General features: G+C 40.4%; 1 protein-coding gene across 3 annotated transcripts in view; it reads right to left on the bottom strand.

Annotated features, from left to right (window-relative positions):
* The window catches only part of LOC307215526 (uncharacterized protein), a 277,162-nt gene that overhangs the window by 243,933 nt on the left and 12,441 nt on the right, over nucleotides 1–20,788 (bottom strand). For 2 of the 3 annotated variants that reach the window (XM_079974864.1, XM_079974865.1), the window contains exon 1: nucleotides 7,579–7,679. In XM_079974864.1, the coding sequence (XP_079830990.1) occupies nucleotides 7,579–7,605 (27 nt within the window). In that variant the 5' untranslated portion in view covers nucleotides 7,606–7,679. Of the gene's footprint in view, nucleotides 1–7,578; nucleotides 7,685–20,788 lie in introns of those variants that run through there. The other variant, XR_013838528.1, reaches the window with a different exon arrangement.

The following is a 20,788-nucleotide window of genomic DNA, read 5'->3' as shown; positions in this document are numbered from 1 at the left end:
GCCAGTTGGCTGCTGAGAAAAATGATTTTGAAATAACTGTCAGAAATAAGAGATGTAGCGCTTAAAAATTTTTTTTTATGTAATCCTTGCTTCCTAAGATGGAGTTTGTGCCTTGATTCATTCTCATTGTTGTATGTATATATCTGATCAATCGACTAATATCTCTGCTACTACTGATTATATGGAACAAATGATAGCCCATAATCCTTTGAATCCACCCGAAGGTTTTGATCCATGGAATGGTTGTTTTCTTGGCTACCTAATAGAGCATAGTTAAGAAAAATATTATTGATTGTAATTGCATGTATTGTTAGTTTTATTATGGTGTGCTGTATTCAATGCCTACCCTCTTTGATTTCCCAATGTAATGAAATATATGATTAAGGGTCCCTCTTATAATATAAATAAGAAAAGAGGGGATGTGGGAATATGGTCATTTGTCCATAAGAGCATGGGCAAAAGTTCATTATTGCAAGGATGATTTCATAGCAGAAAGCATTGCTTGGAAGCATGATCAACGCGTGGAGAGCTCATGCTGCCCGATGATTGGCCTGCGTAAGCATAGCCTGATCAAATACGTGGTCTGGTGTGAGAACATGAGACTAATGTATTGTATTGTCTTTTATCTGCTGACTGAGGCAAAGCTCTCTCCTTGAATTTGTATCTTTTCGTGGACACACAATAAAGGCTGTGCTCCAGCAGCTTCTGAGAGAGCTGCGGCCAGATTTCTGCAACCCATCATGGTGTGAGACTGATTATTTACGGATGGCGAGCGGGTTCTCGTCAAAGCATTCCCTGTTTAGAGCTGGTGCCTCTCTAGAGTTAGTCAAGGCATGGACTTCTTTTGGAAGGAATAGATAAGATCATGTTGACAACAAATTAGGTTTCCTTGGGTGATTTCCAGCTCTGTCACACTCAGAGCAAACCCACTGAAATCAATGAACTTGACCATTGTTTCCAAAGAGTCCACTCTGATATGACTGACATTGAAGATAACCTACTGGAAAGATTATGGGATATGGAATGAAGTGCCCCAAAACTTTTGGCCATTCTTGTGACATTGGCAAAGGGCAGAAATATCAACCTAGGGAAGGAATAGGAACCTAGGAAGCTGCCTTATAGCATTGCTCCATACAGTTCAATATTGTACACTAACTGGCAGAAATTCTCAGTGTTTTTGGACTAGTGTCCATCCTGCATATGCTGGATGTTGAATTTGGGGCTTTCTGCATGCAGAGAAGATGCTCTCCCCAATGAGATGGCCCTCCCCTAAATCCCATCACTATTATTTTCTAGTTTTGTTTTTCATACCAACCAATTACTCAACTGTGGGGTTTTTTTTAGAACTAGGGAGTTGAAATGCAATTCTATGGCGTCAAGTGAGTGAAAACATTTAATGGGTAACTGTACTATCCAGGCAATCTCCTATATGCTAGTAAGACTGCAACTGGGGCGGCTTATGTCATCTATATGTAGCAGTCCTTGTTTGTTTCTTTTTTAAATAGTACAGTATAAGATGCTTTGTATTACCTCTACTTAAGGTATATTTAATGGAGAATCTCTAGATATATTAGATATATAGATGTAAATTCAATTCAAGTTATATGGAAGCAAAGGTCAAATCAGATTAGTGAATAAATATAACAAGCAAAACTGAAATTGCAAACAAGAAGACAAAGTGAAATTTGTTGAACACATTATTATCCTGTGAAGTCACATCCATCTTTGTTTTCTGGAAATCTGATTTGTTGGAGCTCTTACTGAAGATTTTATCAGTCTAAGTGAAATTTGGAGAGGGTTTGCCCATTTGTTTATCTGTCACTGTTACTGTTCCATGCTATCCCTTCTCTAACCCCATATCTCTTAAGATAATCAATCAACCTAGTCATTTGAAGACTGATGCTGCAAAGACTCTCCTCAAGATGGCAGCAACAGTCTGCAACCAGTATATCAGCTATAGAACCAAGAATTCATGCTGCCTTTTCCTCTTGTGAGCTTGGTGTCTCACCTCATTGGCATGCCCAGCCTTTGCTTGATTACAGAATTATACTAACATCTGGAATATGGCAACTAATTCATACACCAGGCCAAGAAGATGTCCCATATGATCACCACCTTCAAAAATGCTATCCAGAGTGAAGCTTAAATAAATATCCCAGCTGCATCACTTTGTACCCTGATGACTTAATTAATATGAATGATGTGCACAAGGTAATAAAAATTACCCAAAAGGGAATCCACTCCCACAAGCTACACAAACGGATGAGATTTCTGCAGTCCTTGCAGATGCAAAAGAAAAAAGGGAGGGGGATTGTACAAGAAGAACTTATATACTTACCAATTATGCTCACAGTCCTGCTGACAGCAGTGATTCAGTAGTGTTAGGCAGTGACTCTGCAAAATCATTCTGGATAAGCAGTAGAATCAAGTGAAAGCTTCCCATATTTATTGCAAGATCCCCCAAAAATGATGACATACTATATAGGTTCTCAATCTTTTCAGACCTGGGACCTCCTTTCAACCCAAATATGGATTTGATGACCATTTTATTCTTAATTTGTTGCCATATATTGGTCTTACAACCCAACTTAGATCAGGTCCCAAACTGGCCGTGGTTCCAATTTTCAAGTTCTCCATGAGGCAAAAAGTTTGGAAATCACTGGAATAAGAAATTCTGGTTTAATACAAAAATAGGCATGTCTTATTTTTGTATTTTTTTAATAAAAAGAGGTGCTTTAATAAAAAACTCACCATGAACACCTCCCCCATTCTCTTAGAATGCAAATGGTGCCCACCTGAGAGGTGCCGGAACTGTGTTCCAGAGAGTTCTGGCTGAAAAAGAGCCCTGGACATGTCCACTTGATGTTGTAGGATCTTTGTTTGTATAAAAGTACTGAATACCACAGTTAGAAATGTTCTCCACATATCCAATGCCCTCCCATATCTCAACCTTTGTAAGTGAAAAAGAAAACAGCCCAAGCAGCTGACTGGAGGTAGAAAATATATGGTCTTAAAGCACAATTCTTCACAGACTCCTTAGTGACTCAGATCACAAGGCCTACGTGAGTGTAGTTCTCACACTTGCATGAACAATGAACACCACTGGGCAACTCTTCCACTCATCAAGTACTATCATTAAGTCAGAGACATGGAAGTCAACATACTAGCAGAGGGATTATTCGGCAAACAATATTCTGGTTCTTGACAAGAGGAAGTCAAGTGATGCAACAAAATACTATGTGTCTAGGGAATAAAAGAAACAACGAAATGTGCAGGAAACCAGATAAAATTCCAGCTGAATGCCTAACATTATAGAACATAAAACCATGATCAGTCACTTTCCATTGATGCAAGGTTTTGGTGTCCCTAATCAGGCAAATTGCATCTTGGGGTCACATTGTCAGAATTCAGGCTCGGTCAGAGGTATGTGCCTATCTCTCCAGGCACCGGCTGAATTCTTTTGACCTCCCTCCGGCGACTCCCGGTAGGAAAAACACACGAGGTCCGTTCCGGCGATTTTCCTCAGGCTGTGAGAAAAACACACCAACTGCTCTCCTCCTCCCTGCTCTCCAGCATATCCCCAGGGAGGGGAATCAGACACAGACAGAAATGTATCTACATTGTCTTTATTCCTGTCTTTCATTTCAGTACAGAGAAAACATGTCTGCTCTGTTCAACAAACAGAGAGAAACTCCAAACTCCACCCATGTACATCCTGTACAGGTCATATGACACACACACTGAGCTAACATCCGGTGCTCAGTACAGAATGGACTGCCCCTTTGTTTCCATGGCAACAGTCACATACATCCTGTCTGGCTTTGCAGCCACAAGCAGCTGTCTGAGCTGCTGTAGCCTTTGCTTGCTGCAGCATTGCTGCTTTAGAATAACATACTCCCCCTAAAGTATCAATGCGTGCTGCGAGCAAAGCGTCATCCAGAGAAGAAAACAAACAGTTGTTATACTTATAACACTCCCCTGTTGTTTCAGTTCCACCCTTGGAACTACCCGCCACTGGTTTTACCAATTTACCTCTCTGGTTGTGTGCCTTCCAAGGAATGAGTGCTTCTGCATTACCTTGGTTAGCAACTCTCTGTTGTGCCTTTGTCTCTGACTCAGACACAGCTTCAATTTGACCTTGGTCGTTTACAACAGCAACACATGCAATAGCTTGGTTGGCAAACTCTTTTGAATACCTCTTGGGTGGTACACCCTTCGTTGCTCTCTCAGACCTACGTAAGAGGTGCTGCTCTTCTCTGCTTTCTGGTTCAGCCTCTGAGCTCTCTGGAGAACCAGTACTAAGCTTAATCAGTGGTTCATCCTCCTCTTCTGAGGGTCTAGTCATTGTGTGAGATTTCTTCTCAATGACTGTGACAACTGAGCTGTCTGAGCTATCGCTGTCATCATCAGTACTACTGAACTCAATAAGATCAAACTCATCATCATCATCATCATCAGAATCATCATCATCTCCTGTGGGAAATGTGTGAACAATCACTCGCTCCTGTTCAGGAGCACTCTCTAGAAATTTTGTGAGAATCACTTTACCAGATTCAGACAAAATTACTCTGTAGAGACCCTTTTCATAACCCACAAAAATGCCTCTGGCATTCTTTACTCCACCCGGAGCTTCTGTTCTCACATGAGACCCAAAAACCTTGAAATGGGCAACAGAAGGTTTTCTGTGGAACAGTTTCTCAAAAGGAGAACTTCCCAACTCTTTTGAAAACTTTCTCAACCACGTGTAACAATATGACATTAGCGACTCAGCCCAGTACTCATGTGGCAGATGTGAACTAAGCAATTGCGCTTCCATTCCCTTTTGCAATTCTTTGTTCACTCTAACACAGACACATCTGTTCCAAGCTTCTTCGGAAGCTGCAATTTTGTGTCTTATCCCTTTCTTCTTCAGGAACCTCTGGAAATCCTGTAAGAGAAAAATTGGCTTCTCATTTGTGCAAAGACAATCTATGTCAGCATCATGCATATTTTTAACCTTGTCACAAAACTCTTTAAACCTTTCTAAGGCTTCTTTCGGTCTCTCCAAAAGATAAATCCAGACAAAACCTGTAAAAGAATCAACACATATTAGGTAATACTTTGCATTGCCTCTAGATGGTGCTAAAGGACCAATCACATCAGCATACACCCGCTGAAATGCCTTGTCGACCCTTGAGGTGACCTGCTTGGCGCTCTTTTCAGCTACACCTGCAAAAGAAATCATGTTAGAATCACAAGAATTACATTCCATGTAATCACTTTGATCAAAAGTCAACAAATACAGTCCATCTTTCTCTTTGGCAGAAAGATACAACTCTCCATCTTTGTAGATCTCGCAGTGTTGATCATCATAGGACAGTTTTAGTCCTTTCTTGGCAATCTGCGAAACGCTGAGCAGATTGTACTTCAACTCTGGAACCAAATAAACATCGTTTATAGTCAAGTTCAGACTTTTAAGATACACAGTCCCAATTCCGGTCGCTTCCAGCTCTTGACCGTTGGCTTGTTGTACAACGAAGCTTTGCTTCTTAAACGACGAAAACAAATCCCTGCGATGGGTCATGTGAACCGTCGCTCCCGTGTCTAAAACGAAGGAATTCCCCACTTGTGGTGTGGCTTTTAGGGACATCAAAGCCTTTGCAGGCTTCGCCTGTGACTTGGCATGACTTCTGCCTGACGCCTCAGACTTCGTGGAGCTTCCCTTGGCTCCTCTGTTCTGACGTGGCTTCCTGCAGTTCCGCTGAAGATGCCCAGTCTGTCCACAATTGTGGCATTGGACAACGTTCAAAGCTACGGCGTCTCCTCCAGTAGCTACAGCAGTGGGGGTGTCTGAACTCCGTTCTTCCCTCCCCCTGTCCTTGACTTCCAGGGCGGCAAGTCTGTCATGTTCGTTCAGGACCACGGCAAAGACCCTGTCCGACGTTAGATCTTGCGCTGGGAGAGACCCCAGCTGACTGGCAACCGTTTTGTAAGTCCGATTCAGGCTGTTGATCACCATGAAGCAAAACACTTCCTCCTGCAGACGGAAATTGCGTTCCACCATCTGCTGACGCAGAAATTTCATTTCCGTCAGGTGCGCTTGAACATCTCCATCAGGCGCAAGCCTCAGGTTAGTCAGCTTTTCAAAATACAGCAACGCTGAAGAACCTGCATCTCTGTGATGTGTCCTTCTCAGCGTGTCCCAAACATCTTTCGCGTGCGGTAAATCTTGTATATGAACAAGCTGAGAGTCTGACACGCACAGAATTATAGCAGTTCTGGCCTTCACATCCTGTGACTCCCAAGCACGCGTTGGTGCTGCAGGGATGGGGTTCTCAATCACCTCAAACAGTCTCTGATTCTGCAGCAGGGCCTTCATCTTAATAGACCAAGATGCATAATTGTCACTGGTCAAGAGGGGTGGAGAAGGCAGGCTTCCCTTCTTGACATCCATTTTGAGTCCTTGCATTGACTCTCAAACACAAGCCTCTAAAATCCAATAGCTGGCTTGTTTACACTCTGTGCACCTGGCAGCAATAACACTGGCTGCTTGGAAAGTCCCTTTCCAACAGTTCCTTTGTAAAGGCCTAGTCAAAACACGAGCTGTTTGTGCCTCTTTGGGCATAGCCTGACTTCCAGCCCTTATCTGCGTTGCTAAGCAACCACATTCCTTTCCTTGGACAGGAAAAACCACAGGAATGTTTGGAATGCAGACTCTTCTCTCTCGGAGCTGTTTTTCCCAAACGTTGCTCCCATGAAGCAGAGAATTAATCCATCTGCATTCACACTCTTAAGCCCGAAAAACTCATACCTGGGCTCCGTAGCTTGGCTTTCAGCTTCTTCTGGTCAGCTTCTAGCTGCAGAGAATCAGCCTCCATCTCAGGCTTCAATGGAGAGGGATGAAAATAGTCTCCTTGATGCAGACTCCCATGGATCGTAGCAACCGTCAACTGCTACCAATGTCAGAATTCAGGCTCGGTCAGAGGTATGTGCCTATCTCTCCAGGCACCGGCTGAATTCTTTTGACCTCCCTCCGGCGACTCCCGGTAGGAAAAACACACGAGGTCCGTTCCGGCGATTTTCCTCAGGCTGTGAGAAAAACACACCAACTGCTCTCCTCCTCCCTGCTCTCCAGCATATCCCCAGGGAGGGGAATCAGACACAGACAGAAATGTATCTACATTGTCTTTATTCCTGTCTTTCATTTCAGTACAGAGAAAACATGTCTGCTCTGTTCAACAAACAGAGAGAAACTCCAAACTCCACCCATGTACATCCTGTACAGGTCATATGACACACACACTGAGCTAACATCCGGTGCTCAGTACAGAATGGACTGCCCCTTTGTTTCCATGGCAACAGTCACATACATCCTGTCTGGCTTTGCAGCCACAAGCAGCTGTCTGAGCTGCTGTAGCCTTTGCTTGCTGCAGCATTGCTGCTTTAGAATAACACACATATTGTCATTGGGAAAAGGCCACATGTCATAAAAGTCATTCAATGAGTCAAGGAAAATTCAGAATGCATTCTGCAAGCTACCATCTGTACTCATACAGAATCGTAACATGAAATTTTGTTTTCTTCAGTGAAACGTCTTACTTTTATGGTTTTCAACAGGCAGCCCATGGGTTCACATCAAGGCCACAGAACTTCTGTCATTCTTTTCTTTAATGTTCCTGGTGCCAGCTCTTTTGGTTTCCCTCTTCTGGTTGGTAAGAGCGCAGCACAGACATCCTTGTTACCTTCTGAACCTCTCTGCGCGCTGGGCTGTTGTTTCTTAAAGGCTACACAGTGATGGATATTAATAAATATCCATCATCACTGCCATATTTGTTTATCATGAAGTTTTATGGAAGCTAAGTTACTTTCCCAACAACTAGTTAATTCTAAGTGAGCCATGGGCAATAATACTGCAACCAAATCCTTTTGTTTGTTTGTTTTTTATAATATTTTTATTGATTTTCCAACACATATTAAACACAATACAATACATTATACAAAGACAAACAAACACATAAACACACACAAATATAGTTTCAAAACCTTCTTTTCATAAACATTACTTCTCCGACTTCCCCATACCTCTCCTTTCTGCATCCCCATTTCCAGATTTCTTTCAGCAAATCCCCACTTAATTTAACTAATTACTCTTTTTTCCCCCTTCTCTCTTACCTAATCATTTACAGCTGTAATCCTCTTTTTTCTCTAACCTCGACATTTTAGCACTCATTAATTTTATAATCATTCTTAAGATACACTTTAAATTTTTTCCAATCTTCCTCCACCGTCTCTTTTCCTTGGTCACGGATTCTGCCAGTCATCTCGGCCAGTCCCATGTAGTCGATCACCTTCGTCTGCCATTCTTCCAGAGTGGGTAGTTCTTGTGTCTTCCAATACTTTGCTATAAGTACCCTTGCTGCTGTAGTAGCGTACATAAAAAAAGTCCTGTCTCTCTTTGACACCAATTGGCCGACCATGCCCAGGAGAAAAGCCTCTGGTTTCTTATGAAAGGTACATTTAAGTACCTTCTTCATTTCATTATAGATCATTTCCCAGAAGGCCTTAATCCTCGGGCATGTCCACCAAAGGTGATAGAAAGTACCTTCAGTTACATTACATTTCCAGCATTTGTTATTGGGCAAATGATAAATTTTAGCAAGCTTGACTGGGGTCATGTACCACCTGTAAATCATTTTCATAATATTCTCTCTTAAGGCATTACATGCCGTAAACTTTATACCGGTGGTCCATAACTGTTCCCAGTCAGCAAACATAATATTATGACCAATGTCTTGTGCCCACTTAATCATAGCTGATTTAACCATTTCATCCTGCGTATTCCATTTCAACAGCAAGTTATACATCTTTGACAAATTCTTAGTATTGGAATCTAACAATTCTGTTTCTAGTTTTGATCTCTCCACCTGGAAGCCAATTTTCCTGTCTTGTTTATATACCTCCATTATTTGATAATAATGGAGCCAATCTCGTACTTTAAACTTCAGTTTCTCATAACTCTGTAGTTTCACTTTTTCACCCTCTTGTTCTAAGATTTCACAATATTTTGGCCATTTGGATTCCATATTAAGTTTTTTCACCTCCTTGGCTTCCATTGGCGACAGCCACCTTGGGGTTTTATTTTCCAACAGATCTTTATAGCGAGTCCAGACATTATATAGAGCTTTCCTAACAATATGGTTTTTAAAACCTTTATGAATTTTTACCTTGTCATACCATATATATGCATGCCAACCAAACCTAGTATTGAACCCTTCTAAATCTAAAATGTCTGTGTTCTCAAGAAGAAGCCAGTCTTTCAACCAGCAGAAAGCTGATTCATAGTACAATTTTAAGTCCGGCAGGGCAAATCCCCCTCTTTCTTTTGCATCCATTAATATCTTCAATTTTATTCTGGGCTTTTTGCCCTGCGAGACAAATTTAGATATATCTTTCTGCCACTTCTTGAAACAGTCCATTTTATCCACAATCTGTAATGTTTGAAACAAAAACAGCATTCTAGGCAAAACATTCATCTTAATAACAGCAATTCGGCCTAACAAGGAAAGTCTCAAATTTGACCATATTTCTAGATCTTTCTTTACTTCTGTCCAGCATTTCTCATAATTAACTTTAAATAAGTTCACATTCTTAGATGTCATATTAATCCCCAAGTATTTCACTTTCTTGGCTACAATTAATCCAGTTTCATTCTGAAACCACTCCCTTTCATTAACTGTTAGATTTTTCTCCAGTACTTTAGTTTTTTGTTTATTTAACTTAAATCCTGCTACTTGACCAAATACTCTAAAACTCTTTTTGTACTAGTGTCTGGCTCTTGTAGGGTAAGTACTAGATCATCTGCAAAAGCCCTCGGTTTATATTGTTTAGCTCCGACCTGAACCCCTTTAACCAGCTGGTCCCCTCTTATCATATTTAGCAAAACCTCCAGAACCGATATAAAAAGTAATGGGGATATTGGGCACCCCTGTCGTGTCCCTTTTTCTATCCGAAATTCTTCAGTAACCACATTATTTACAATTAACTTTGCCTTTTGTTCAGAATATATTGCACCTATACCATTTTCAAAGCCTTGGCCTACCCCCATCCCTTGTAGATTCTTCTTCATAAAACTCCAGGAAATATTATCAAAAGCTTTCTCCGTGTCCACAAATATCAATACTGCCTTAGTATTTATATTAACTTCTAATAACTCCATGATGTCTATTATATTTCTCACATTGTCTGATAGATGTCTTCCTGGAAGAAAGCCAGCCTGGTCCTTATGAATCTCTCCCACCAACACTTTTTTCAATCTTTTTGCCAAAATATCTGCAAAAATTTTGTAATCCACATTAAGTAATGATATAGGGCGGTAGTTCTTAATCTGGGTCTTTTCAGCCTCTGTTTTTGGTATAAGTGTAATGTACGCTTCTTTCCACGATTCAGGTGTCTTTTTCCCCTCTAAAATTTCGTTACAGACTTCCTTCAAAGGTTGTACTAACCATTCCTTCAAAGCTTTATAGTATCTGGAAGTCAATCCATCTGGTCCTGGAGATTTTCCCAACTGCACAAATCCTTTTGTTTGAACCCTTGATTACTCTCAGTTGAAAAGACTGCTATCAGCTTAGCCCAGGTGGAATGGCTAATTGGGAATGCAAGTTAACTCTGAGAACACCTCCTCCCAGAACAGTTATGCAAAAGAGCAGCTCCACCACATATGAAGCAAAAATCCTTTTTCTCCACAACGCCTCCAACATTATGGTGAAACATTCTTTGCCATATCTCCTGTGCTATTTCAAAATTAATTTCAGAGTGGCCTCTTGTGTTTTCAGTGATGTATTAACCACTTCAACTGTATTTTACAGACATTCCTAGGCCTGTTTGTATGTATTTATAAAAAGTGAGTACAATATCATATTGTTGCACGCCGCCCTAATGGTTCCAAGGGTTCCGGGCACTTACCCGGAGTTCCTTTTGAAAATGAGACTGTGGTGTCTTTAGGATACATGGTTTATTTGCACATATATGCATCCTGAGCCTATGATGGAGGGGTTCACAGCCTTAACACCCCAAGAGGGTATAATTTCTCCCATAGCCACAGCCTTGGATTCAAGCAGAAATCAGCCATGGCTTTTCTTTGCCTTTTCAGCCTGCAGCTTTTTGCACCCGCTTTCAGCTCACACAACAGCAAAACTCTCTCCTCAAACTCCTGCTTTGTCTTGCTAACTATTTGAGAGCTAGAGTAGGGACCAAACCCAGCACAGGGCCTCTTTCCTTGGTTTTCTCAATAGTCCATCCCCTTTCATTTTGTTCTCTTAATGGCTCATCGTCTCAGGCGATTACCTCATCAAAATATAAGCCAGGCTAGCTTCTTATAACATTTACTTGACTCAAAGATTAAAACATGGGTAGGCAAACTAAGGCCCGGGGGCCAGATCTGGCCCAATCACCTTCTAAATCTGGCCCATGGACGGTCCAGGAATCAGTGTGTTTTTACATAAGTAAAATGTGTCCTTTAATTTAAAATGCATCTCTGGGTTATTTGTGGGGCATAGGAATTTGTTGATTTCCCCCCAAAAAAATATAGTCCGCCCCCCCAAGGTCTGAGGGACAGTGGACCGGCCCCCTGCTGAAAAAGTTTGCTGACCCCTGGGTTAAAAGGTCTGGCACCCACAAACTCATAACAGTATAATAAAAATGTCTAAGTGGTTTGCCTAATAACAAGTTTAAGACGAATCATTGTGAGGATGAGCACCAAGTCTCTCTTGCCCTGCATTAATATTTTCCTCACACACAGATAGAAAAATGCAGATCCGTTCCCAGCTGTGCTCAGTTTTTGTCCTGTAAGCACATACTTAGCTTAGGATCTTGACATACTGGGAGTTGATCTTTTTTTGCCATCTATGAGCTGTCAAACTTTTAAAGAGACTGTGGAAGGGGGGGAGACTGTGGAAGGGAGGGAGACATGGCAAAGGAGGTGGGGAGAGACCTGACCCAGCAAACAGCTATAAGGCATCATCTGTAACGGATACACAAGAGCCCTCGATGCTGAACTCAAATCCCCAAATCCCCCCTCCCCTTTTTCATCTGCTTCCCACCCGTTTGCTCTCCCCTCTGTTTTCCCATCTGGTGGCAGCTGTGTAGATCTGACAAACGCTTGGAAACTTTCAACTCGGCATTCTGCTTTGCTTTCCAAATTCATTTACTGTTAACTTCTTAAAAGCTTTTTTCCCCCCAAAAGCAGTCACTTCAGGTGACATGTTCTCAGATATCCCCGACGTTAAGGAGGCAACGTTGCTACTATTTATGTTACTTGCCCTCCCCTAATGCATATCTTTATTCCTTTCAGATTACACTGATCGGCAGGCACTTTATAGAGTAATATTCATAAATGACCCCATTGTTCAGCATGGTGCAGCCCATGCCTTTACTCATGGCAATAAATTCAATCACATTACTCTGGCCATGGCAGATTTACACTGGCTTCCTATCAGTCAACGCATTGACTTTTAAATTTTGTTCTGAGTTTTTCATTACCTATCTGAAACTTCCCTTTCACACCTATCAGAATTGGTCTCCATTTATATATGCCCTCAGTTCTTACTTTCTAATAATAAATCTCAAATTCATCAACCCCCTTGTCAGGTCTCTCATCCATGGGCAACAGAGCATTCACCTGTTATGCCCCTGAGCTGTGGAATTCCCTGAACTGAACTCTCATCTCTAAATCCCCTGAGCTTTTTAAATCCTTCTTTGATTCTCACTTATTAAAATTTGCTTTTAATATTTGATCCACTGCTGACATATGCTGGAGGCTTGACTGGTATAAAAATTATTATTATTTTTTTACTGTATAGTCAGTGAAATGAAAGTTGCTAGTGCTAAGAGTATATATATATATATGTATATATATATATGTATATATATATATAGTATAACCTATATAATATAAAGACCTTTTTACCTCAGTGAAATCAAACTCACAACAAGCTCTGATGTAACATTTTGCTTCCATAGGGTATATGTAATGTGAAAATACTATGTCAAAATAAGATATCCACGCAACTTCAAATATTAGCTCATGAGTTAATACTGCTACAGTAGATTTATCGAGTAAATTGCCTGATTGATTCTCATAGAGCAAAAGCTACCCAGTGGATTCAAAATGTGAGGTCAGAACTAATCCTCAGTGCTTTAAGGTGATCCTGCAAACATGTGTGTGTCTAAAGATTACATACAGATAATACAAAGAAAATTTTCTTTAGTACAACAATATTTCTAAAATAGAATGATAAGTAGAATATTAATATTTAAATAATTACATCAGTGAAAAATATGATTTTACTATTCAAATGAAACATTGATAATTTTATAACATTTTATAACATTAAGCTTCCCCCAACAAAAAAAGATGGATTGGCCAAATTGTACAGGGAGCCACTGCAATTTCTTTAGAACCAATGTAAAATGGTTTAATACAGGTAAACCAGCCAGAATCCTGGCAGCTGGACTTTATATTAGTTGACCATTTTCAAGGGCAGCCCCACATAAAATGCCTTAGAGTAAGCCAACTTAGAGGTTATATTCCTGATAAGGAATCAGCTATGGAAGAGGAAATGAAACCACCTTCTTGTATTTTTCTGGATAAATTTCTACATGAATAGTCTACAACAGAAACCTATTTTGAGGAACTGTGTGAGATGGATTCAGGACATAATAGGAAAGTGTCTACCCTTAGGAAGACCAACTGCAGTTTGAGGCTCAAGGTTAATATCAGAGTACAGTGTTCTATGAAATTTAAACAGTAGGTGAAGCACAGCAGAATGCATTTTTAGATAGTAGGGTTTTCCTACTCCCTTAAGCCTGGCTTCTTGAAGGAGCTGCTTTTTAAGATCTCCTTAGAAAATGAGTACAAACTGAAAGTAGGTTTTAGTGATTAAAGCAAGAAATGCACAGCTTATTTCAATAAAAAAGAATTCTCATGAAAACTCATGGAATATATAGGTAAAATTCAAGGCGTTTGAAAAATTCTTAATGTTATCCTCATTTTCAACATAAGAGCTGTAAAATATTTTAAACGGATGACTCCTGATTAATGGAAAGCAAAGTAGGGTTGAAAGGCAGTGTCCAGTTGGGAGCTGGCTCTTCTAAATTCCTGAGGTTCAAATCTGAGCCAGACTCAGATGAAATCTCATGTCACCCTTAAAAACAATCAATTTCTCCTAGGAATAGAGCAGAGCTGGGGAACCATTTTATGCCTGGCAGGCCAGACAGAAAAGTAGCTACCCTCTATGGAGGCCACTTTTGATAGATGGGTGGGTCTACTTGATCGGCAAATCACCTGATCGGATTTGAACACCAATTCAGCCCCATTTGGAGCTGAATTAAAACATAGAAAAATCAGGAACCTACTCTCAGCTGTTGATCCCGATTGTTCCTTGGCAGTGGGGTTTGCATTCAGCACTGTTTAAATTCAGCACCAAATGCAAGTCCTGCTGCTTTCAGCAAGAATTGAACCCACTTGGGAGCTTCCAATCAGAGTTCCTGAGTAGATCTGATCCTGCTCGAACCAGTTGACTTGCATTTGGCACCAAATTTAAACATCATAAACCAAGTCCTATTGCTAAGGGGCAGTTGGAAAGGTACTCTTGCACTCCTGATTGTCCCTTAGCAGTTGTGACTTATTTCTTGGCAGCTCTGGCCTTATCTGTCCTACACCTGCTGTCATGATTTTAGGTGAGTGACATATAGGAGTGGCTTGCCAAAAATAATCACACAGGGCAAATTGGCCGGCCTGGTGGGGATAATTTGGCCCATGAGCTGAAGGTTTCCCAATCCTGGTCAAGAGGATGAAATGGTTATTGGATGAAGACCATTTTAAATCACTTCCTCTGGTGACTGTCTCTACAGGAGAATCCATTTGTGTTCAACAACTCACTAAACACATTTGGAAATGTCCTTCACAAGAGCTAAAAATGAAAGTCTGAACTGCTATGCAGAAAACTACCTGACTTGCACGCAGAGGCCGTCTGCACAAACTATTCACTACTAGTAAGTGCATCATTATTTCACAAATAGGATTTCTCAGATATGTTAGTGAATAATTTTAGTGTAATATGGCTCTAAGAAAAGACAGCATTTGGTTACTCAGCCATTTCTTCTAGATTGTTGTGAAACAGGTGTATTTTACTGGTACAAACTTCCTTCCTTCCATCTAAACCTGTAACAATCTGGTATTGGCTGTGTCTCTCAAAAAAGGAGTATATATTGTGCAATCCAATATTGCATTTATCCAATACCTCTTACTCTTATTTGTAGTTAATTTAAATACTTTAGCCTCAAATCAGCATCAGGAGTCATGTGTGTGTGTGTGTGTGTGCGTATAGCTGATTAACTACGACAAGTTTCAGTACTACCACTACTACTGGAGCTGCTAATAACATGCATTTTGATGCCAGCTTTCTATCAACAAGCTAACAAAGACAGCTAATAAAAAGATAGCTATAAAACATCAGATCACAAAATATATTACATCTGGTGAAACTAGGTCAGAAAAGAATATATTAAAAACATCTATATACCAGAAGCATTAAAAGAAGAAAACAAAACAGGAAATAATTTAAAACAACAAATAGCAGCTGAATCACTAGACCACAGTCTAATAGCTATGCTATTTCACAATCTCTTATGGGTTGTTCCCAAAGGTGGCAATAGCCCTCTTCAGGAATTCACATCAAGTGTGAAGTAAACATGCAAGGGAGGTTTGGGGAATAGCCTGTCCATTCCATCCAATCACTGTTCTCCTCTCCCCCCATAAACTGGGTCTCAAGTTGGAAGACTTGCGTGGGGAGTTTCTCCGAGTACATCTCTTAGAAGCCTGGAAAATCACAATTTGCATGTGGTCAAAAAGTAAACTCTAAAACAATGTGTAACATGGTCAAGAAAGCTTTGGAGCAGGGTTTTCTCCACCATTGCTGCAGCCATGGTCTTTTTCATGAAAATAAGTGGTTTTAGTTTGCATGAGAGGAGAAGGAGTATCAAACGTCTTCTGGTAAGCTAGTTATGGGCAGACATAAGGTAGAGATTGTAATTGGAAGGATGACAAAAGAATACCTCATGAAGTTGAGTGTTCGGTTTGCTGCGTGGTTGATCTGTAATGTAGTTTGCAGCCCTGTGCAACTGCTTTGAAGTTACAAAAATCTGAAACCAGAGAAGTTTGGAATCAAAACTCTCTCACACTGTGTTTTGTTTGGGGGCACAGAGTACCCTGACAGATCTGAGAACCACAGTGAGTTTCCTGTCATGTCATAGATGAGTTTGAGTATGAGTTCATCAGATACCTGGCAACAACAAAAATGCTCTGTCTTACAAAATAAGATAGAAAAGAGGTGAATACAGCCAAAACAAATAAACAAACAGTCAAATAAATGTCTTAGAAATCTTTCACTGAAGAGTGTTGGAAGAATACAAATATTTCACAGGACAGCTTTTCTACTGCATTCCAGCTATAAGAACTTAGCTTCCTACTGTCTTTGGTCTAGACTCTAGCAGCAGAAGGAACAGCCTGAGAAATTGCTATGACGTGTTTCTGCATTCATTCTGCTAAACTGCCTACCTGCTGTGGAGGTTTAAAAGTGATTGTACCTTCCTTTATTCCACCCATGTTTAGATTAACCAAAGAATCCTGGAGCCATAGATCATGTTTAAGAAAAAATCAGGGACGTGGGGTTGCTCAGTTTTTCAGCAAAAACATTTTATGATTGTTTAGAGTGATTTTTGTTTTGTTTAGTTTTTTTTTAAAAGCAAATGAACAAACAAAAGAAAACATATTGGAATAAGCTGCATCGTCTTAACAACACTGTCAGACAAATAAAAAGACAGGCAGTTAAATAGCTCTGTTCCACGGACAATACCTGCTTAAAACAATGCAGAAAATACAGACAGTTTTTAACACAATCATTTTCCTTCTTGCCGTGGCTAACAATTCTATGGTAATTTGTGTGGCAGGTGGTGGGATGAATTTTTCTCCTGCAAATAGCAAAAAGAAAGGAGGGAGCACGTGCAGGGGTGTATAAGGCAATAGAATTGCAATGCAGTCTTAACCTCCTGATTTATGTTTCTGGAGAGGATGAGGATATGTTGGAGGTAACCCTTTAGGTGTGGGTGGGTGGGTGTTTTGGGGGGCAGGGATGATCCAGCACTGCAGAGACCCCTTGCTGCAGCCAGTAGTTTTCCCACAGTGGTAGCCTGCAGAAACCCCCAAAGTGAGACATTTGGGGTGAGAAAACTGCATCAGTGGATCTGGATCTACTGGACACTTGTTCCTGTATATAGATTCTAGCCATGTCTGTTGGATCCAAAGTCCCACACTTCTCAGAGGGCCCCAACCTTCAGGTTCCGCAGCTGTGCCAGCCTGGACACAGTGCAGCTATTTAATTATTTTTTTAAAAAATAAATAAATTACAAAGCTTGAGATGTTGTGGTTATTCAACCACCATTCCTCGCTGCTCACTAGATGGGGTTAGGAATGCACTGTTAACAGCTGAAATGGAGACTGAGGAAAAGCTCAATAATTGTCTTGTTGCTTTTTCTAGAACTCTCCCCAGACAATCTCTTGACTATATTGTGCTTTGAATAGTCGAAATATACAAGATCTCAAGAGCAGAGGTGCCACATTGAGAAAGATGTATGGACCTCACACAGCTAACGGGAGTGACAAGTATATATTTTACTATGCTCTAAAACCGATGGTTTCTCCCTTTCACAAGTACTTCTGATGAATCTCTGTGGCTTAACATGTTAGCTCCATGTTAGCTGATATACTATGCTTAAACATTAGCCTTAACTTGCATTTGGTGAACACATACAATCACTTTGCAGCACACATTCCTGAATTAGGCCATGTTCCCTAAATTGAAAAAGTGAATCTAAACTCTAAGAGTATGAACTTCAATGTCAAGCTGTGAATCTAAACTTTTAAAAAGTAGAAACAATTAGTAGACTCAATTTTAGCCGCCTGGAGGTGATTAGGGAGGGGAAAAACAACTAGAGCAAATAGAAAGAAAATCACCATGAACTCCATTAGGGGCAGATTAAAACACTTTCACATTACGTTTTCTGTCTCTGTCTCTCTCTGCCTTTTGCCATATTAACCATGAGAGACCCAACTCAGTGTGTTGCAGCAAGACCCTATGAGCACCATGCATTTGCAAAGATGAAAGGTGGAAAAGAAACAACCCAATAACCACTAGTATTGTTCCCTTCTAAAGATACTTGGGTTCTTATAGTTAATTTTAGATGAGTCTATACCCCTACCCAAATCAGCCCTTGTTGTTGTATAAGCAACTCTAACAAGGACTGCTGTTGTATATTATGATGCTCTGCACAGCCAGGATGGCTTTCATAATTCGGGATTACCCTTGGAAAATTGAGACACTTGGAGGGCATGATATAAGGCTTGAGATGTTTTCTTAGAAATAAGTCCCACTGAGTTTTATGAATTTACTCTGAAACAAATATGCTTATCACTGCACAAAGGCAGAGTAATACCGTATCAGTAGCAGATACACCAAGACCAATGCCAAAATAATATAATCTCAGGTGCCAGCAACTGATCCCACAAGATTAGACAATATTTTAGTTGGGCATATCACCTTGGCTCTGTGGTAATGGTGGCATAGGGGGAAGTGGTTTTATCCCCAATGTGCCTGGCAAACTTGTCACAGCAGGCCAGAGTTAGCATATGCATAGCCAACTGAGCAGGCAAACAGGCCATCTGGTCACACTCTTCTCCACTATGGTGTGTTATATTATATTTCTATTTTATTACAAAATATGCATTTATACATATAAATTAGAATATGCAAATTATTTGTGCTCTGCCTCCCTCCTCCTACCCGCCGCAATGCATTTCTTCTTTTGGAGTAAACCACATCTAGTCACCCTAATTATACCCTGTCCTGCTCTTCTCCTGGTTCTCTTAATGCCAACAAAGCGAAGCTTAAGTTTCCCATGAGATCACAATCACCTTTTTGTACAAAATCCACTTTTCCTGGGCTTGCTCCAGGTTTGTTAATACATGTAAAAATAATGAGTTGATGGCTACTTCTTGTTCCAGTTGCTTCTCAGAAGCCTGATGAATTTGTAATTCTCAAGGCCTCTGTTGAATAGTTTAATGTGTCAAATGCAATCAATCTATTGTATGTTAGCAGTAATGTATAATTTCATTAGGACCAACTAGAAAACCCAAGGGAACATCATGTACAAACTGATCATCTCCCATAAATAACTTGCCACAGGTTAGTGCATGGACATTAAGGATCTTGACATCTTAGACTGTGCATTACCAGATTTTAAAGTCAGGAGCTATTACTTCTTTTAAGTGTCTTAAAAAAACACCCAGTGCCTAAATACATGGCTGTAGCTAAGTCTTCAAAATATATATATATATATATATATATATATATATATTAGAAAAGCTACATTTGAAACTCATTCACTCAAATAAATGATTAAGGGGAAGGAAACTGCCTTACTATTAAGAGAGGAGAAACCTCAGCCCAAATGCATTTGTGAAACTTTCATTATTGCCACAAATAATTAGCACACGAAAAACTGGTCAAGGTTAAAAGTAATAGAGAAGCTATTCATTTAGTAAACCAGAGTGGATGGTAAAATGTAATTATCACAACAGCAAACTTTACTAAGGGGATAACTGTCAGAACTGCTACAGTAAAAGGTCTCTGCAATTTTAATCCGACAGGCTAAGAGTTCCCTGGAGAAAACCAGGCTTAATAAAACCACAAATGTAAGAGTTCTTTTCAGCCTCCATTCCCTGCTGCGCCCTCCTATAACAGACTTATAATTATAAAGCAAATTAAACCAACTTGTTTGCCATACTGACCATGTGTAGAAAATGAACAATGGCTTCACTTGGGTATTATTTTACTAAATAATTAGATCATGGGTTTTTAGAGGATGAATTATGTTCTGCTTACAGGGTGAACCACTAAAGCAGATTTTTTGACGGCTTCCTTTTTGTGTTCTTTGAACATAGAAATGCTTCTAAGCTTACTTTCAGTAAATAATTTTAAAAGAGAATCATAACAAAACAATCCATTGTGTAATCAGTTCCCTACCCACAATATATCTACAGTGTCCACAGTAACATGCAGAACGCTGCTAAATCAAAAGTTCAAATTTGTGGGTAGCAACTTTCCTAGTTTGGAGTTCCTGAGCTATGCTCAAAAGCTTGTTTAAGGCCAAGAACGTAAGGAGATCCCTCTGGATCAGGCCAGTGGCCCATTTAGTCCAGTATGCTGTTCTCACAGTAGCTAGTCAGATGCCTATCGGGAGCCCATGATTCGTAGCTTATTCACAGATTTGTATATAAAGTTGCCAGACCTCCAGGGTTGACCTGAATTCTCCAGGTTTGCCTGGTTCTCTCCAGGTAGCAGCTGGAGGGTTTGAATCTCCAGGTGGGCAAACGTGCCTTTAATTTTATTGATTTATTAAGTAGACTGTGCATATAGCTTGCAAGCATTAGTCCAGCAGGAGCTGACATCAAATTATACCTAGATTCTCTAGGTAGTCTGCGCCCCCTTTATCCCCTCCTCCCCTATCCTCATAAACCTCTGCCTCTACAGCTCTGTGGGTTGGGCTTAAGAGAAGGATAGGGTTATGAGTTTGCATGCACATCTGGTGCGAGCAGAGCACATGAAGAGCAGCACAGGGGGCTGTCTCCAATACTTGCAGCAACTCCTGGACAGCCTTTGTTCTTCTCAAAAGTGTTCGAGGAGGTGAGGAGTGG

This window comes from Podarcis cretensis (assembly GCF_951804945.1).
Source record: "Podarcis cretensis genome assembly, chromosome: 4".
Lineage (NCBI taxonomy): Eukaryota > Metazoa > Chordata > Lepidosauria > Squamata > Lacertidae > Podarcis > Podarcis cretensis.
Note: the sequence above shows the minus strand (reverse complement) of the source record. Positions and strands in the feature narration are given on the sequence as shown.